This window comes from Myotis lucifugus, unplaced genomic scaffold (genome assembly GCF_000147115.1).
Source record: "Myotis lucifugus unplaced genomic scaffold, Myoluc2.0 scaffold_276, whole genome shotgun sequence".
Classification (NCBI taxonomy): domain Eukaryota; kingdom Metazoa; phylum Chordata; class Mammalia; order Chiroptera; family Vespertilionidae; genus Myotis; species Myotis lucifugus.
In genome coordinates, this window is record NW_005871324.1 from 290,082 (window position 1) to 292,521 (window position 2,440).

Sequence of the window (2,440 nt, forward strand, 5' to 3'; positions counted from 1 at the left end):
TGAGGATTACCAAAAAATAAAAACTGATTCTGCTGGAGTGTCCTGGACCCCTTGGGGGGGGTCCGGCCTGATGGGGTGAAAGGGAGGAGGTGAGGGTGGGCAGGAGCTGAGCTGGGCATGGAGGGAGCAGGGCATCCCAGGGGGCGAGGGCCGGGAACAGAGGGCATCTGCACCCAGGCAGGAGTGAGAGCTTATCTGGCGGTCACCGGCCATGGCCAGCTCCGTCCGACCAGGAGGGAGGGACATAATGGGCTGGAAGGAGAGGGCAGAGGGACTGAATGGTGACCGGACTCCTTGTGTCCTGGTCAGGTTCCTGGGAGGTGCCCCAGGAAACTCCTGCTGGGCACAAAGGATTCTCCCACCCACCCCGAGAACCAGGCAAAGCCACAGGTTAAATACGAGACTAGAAAAGAATGAGCAGAGAGCATGGGTTCTGATTGACAAGAACGTTTTGAGAATTGATTGGGTTCAGGGAACCGGGCTGGGGATGACTCAGGTGGAAGGGGAGACCTTCCCAGAGGTCCCAAGGCTCCGCCCCCGAGGGTAGGGGGCTCAGGGCCCTAGGAACACTCCGCGGGGACCAGGGTCTTCTCCACGGTGCCCCCCTCGTGCGTGACCTGGCAGCTGTAGCTGCCGCCAGATTTCCACTTGTCGGGCGTCAGGCTCAGGTAGCTGCTGGCCGCGTACTTGTTGTTGCTCTGTCTCCAGGGCTTGGTGGTCTCCACGCCCTGGCTGACGGGGTTGCCGTTTGCCTTCCAGGCCACCGTCACGCTGCCCGGGTAGAAGTCGCTGATGAGACACACCAGCGTGGCCTTGTTGGTGTGGAGCTCCTCAGCGGAGGGCGGGAACAGAGTGACCGAGGGTGCGGACGCGGGCTGACCTGTGTGGACAGAGAAGGGGTGTGAGACGCAGAGGGGGAGCGGGTGTTGGTGCAGCCCCCCTGCTAATCTGCATCCTCTGTGACCCGTCCATTGTGGCCATGTTTGTTCCCCCAGGGGACCCTCCTTCTTTGTCTCCTTTCTCTCAGCCCCTGGAGAGCAGGCCGCCCCCACCCGTCCAGAAGCCCTTCCAAGGCACCTCCCGGTGATCTGGTCAAGCCCCTCCATCTGTAGCCTCAGTTTCCCCAAGTGTAAGCGGAGCAGGCTGACCTCCTTCCTCCAGTCTCCGGAGTCTGAGTGTGGGGTCTGCTCCGAACTCCCGAGCCCTCGGCCCAGCGTCAGGCCCCACCTCACTTCCTTCTTCTGGAGCCCCAGGCCTCTGCATTTGGGCTCCCCCAACCGGCCTGATGGTGTGTGGGGAGGCCCAAGCCTGAGATCAGCACAGAGAGGGGCCTGGCGCCCCCCGTCGCCCTTGTGCACCCAGCGTGGCCCCATACCGGGCCTCAGCTCTCCAATGAGGGTGAGGCAGAATCCCAGGGGTCTCTCAGGCTCTGCCCTGCCTCCCGCCCCTTGTGCCCTGACCCAGCACCCCTGCACCTCGGCTGCATCTTGGCGCTGCTCCCCCTGATGACGGGCACTGTGGCCCCATGCCACACCAGGACCTCTGACAACTGACTTCATGGGGCAGTTTGCAGCTCTGAGCCCCCTGTCCACTCCTCACATTGTCTTCTCTGAGGCTAATGCTCCCTAGAGGAAGGTGGGTGGCCGACCCGTGGACAGAGATTATGGCTCCAGGGACAGGGGAGTCTGTGCCTCACAGAACCTGCTCCTCTCTGACCGCTGTCCTGGGAGGCTGAGCCGCTGGCCACCTTACCTGCCGCACCTGTGTCTGCCTCCCCATGTCCTCACAGCCCGGAGAGCTTTAGCTCCGCCTTCCATAGGCCTCCCTCGGGCTGACCCTGTGCCCCTGGAGGTTGTCACAGCCTCAGCCCTGTCCCCAGGCGACTGCATGGCTCTCCCCACGTGGATGGGCATCGAGCCCTCGGCCCAGACCCCGGGGCCTCCAGACTGCCTAGGCCCCTTGTGGGTGTCTGTCCTGCAAGAGAGACAGGAGCCCCATTCCTAGGCCAAAACCCAGCCTCAGCCCCCGGGACCCAGCTGCTTCAAGCTGTCAGACTCTGGACGTGGCTACTCCTGCTGTTGGGCCCTCCCTGCTGGTTACCCTGAGACCAACCCGTCTCCCCCAGACCTTATAGAGAGAGGTGGGGATCGGCTATTTTTCCCTATTAGATATTTTTATTGATTTTTATTTTGGGGAGGGGGGGGAGGAAGGGAGAGGGAGAGAAACATCAAAATGCCCCCTGACCAGGAATCAAGCCAGCAACCTTTTGGTGCCCAGGACGCTGACGCCCAAACAACTGAGCCACACAGGCCAGGGCCTGGAGACGGTTCTGACGGCCGGGAGGACGGAGGGGAAGCAGCCTACAGAGAGAGGAGCGTTTCCCAAGACAGCAGAGGGTGGGACGCAGGGAAAGTGACGAGAGCGCTTACCCAGGACGATG

At 62.3% G+C, this 2,440-nt stretch overlaps 1 protein-coding gene across 1 annotated transcript in view; it reads right to left on the minus strand.

Annotated features, from left to right (window-relative positions):
- Positions 1-560: 560 nt before the first annotated feature.
- LOC102430547 (V-set pre-B cell surrogate light chain 1) overlaps positions 561-2,440 on the minus strand; it is a 12,941-nt gene continuing 11,061 nt past the window's right edge. Inside the window, exon 5 of the mRNA XM_023763188.1 lies at positions 561-880. Within this exon, the coding sequence (XP_023618956.1) occupies positions 561-880 (320 nt within the window). The remainder of the gene's footprint in view (positions 881-2,440) is intronic.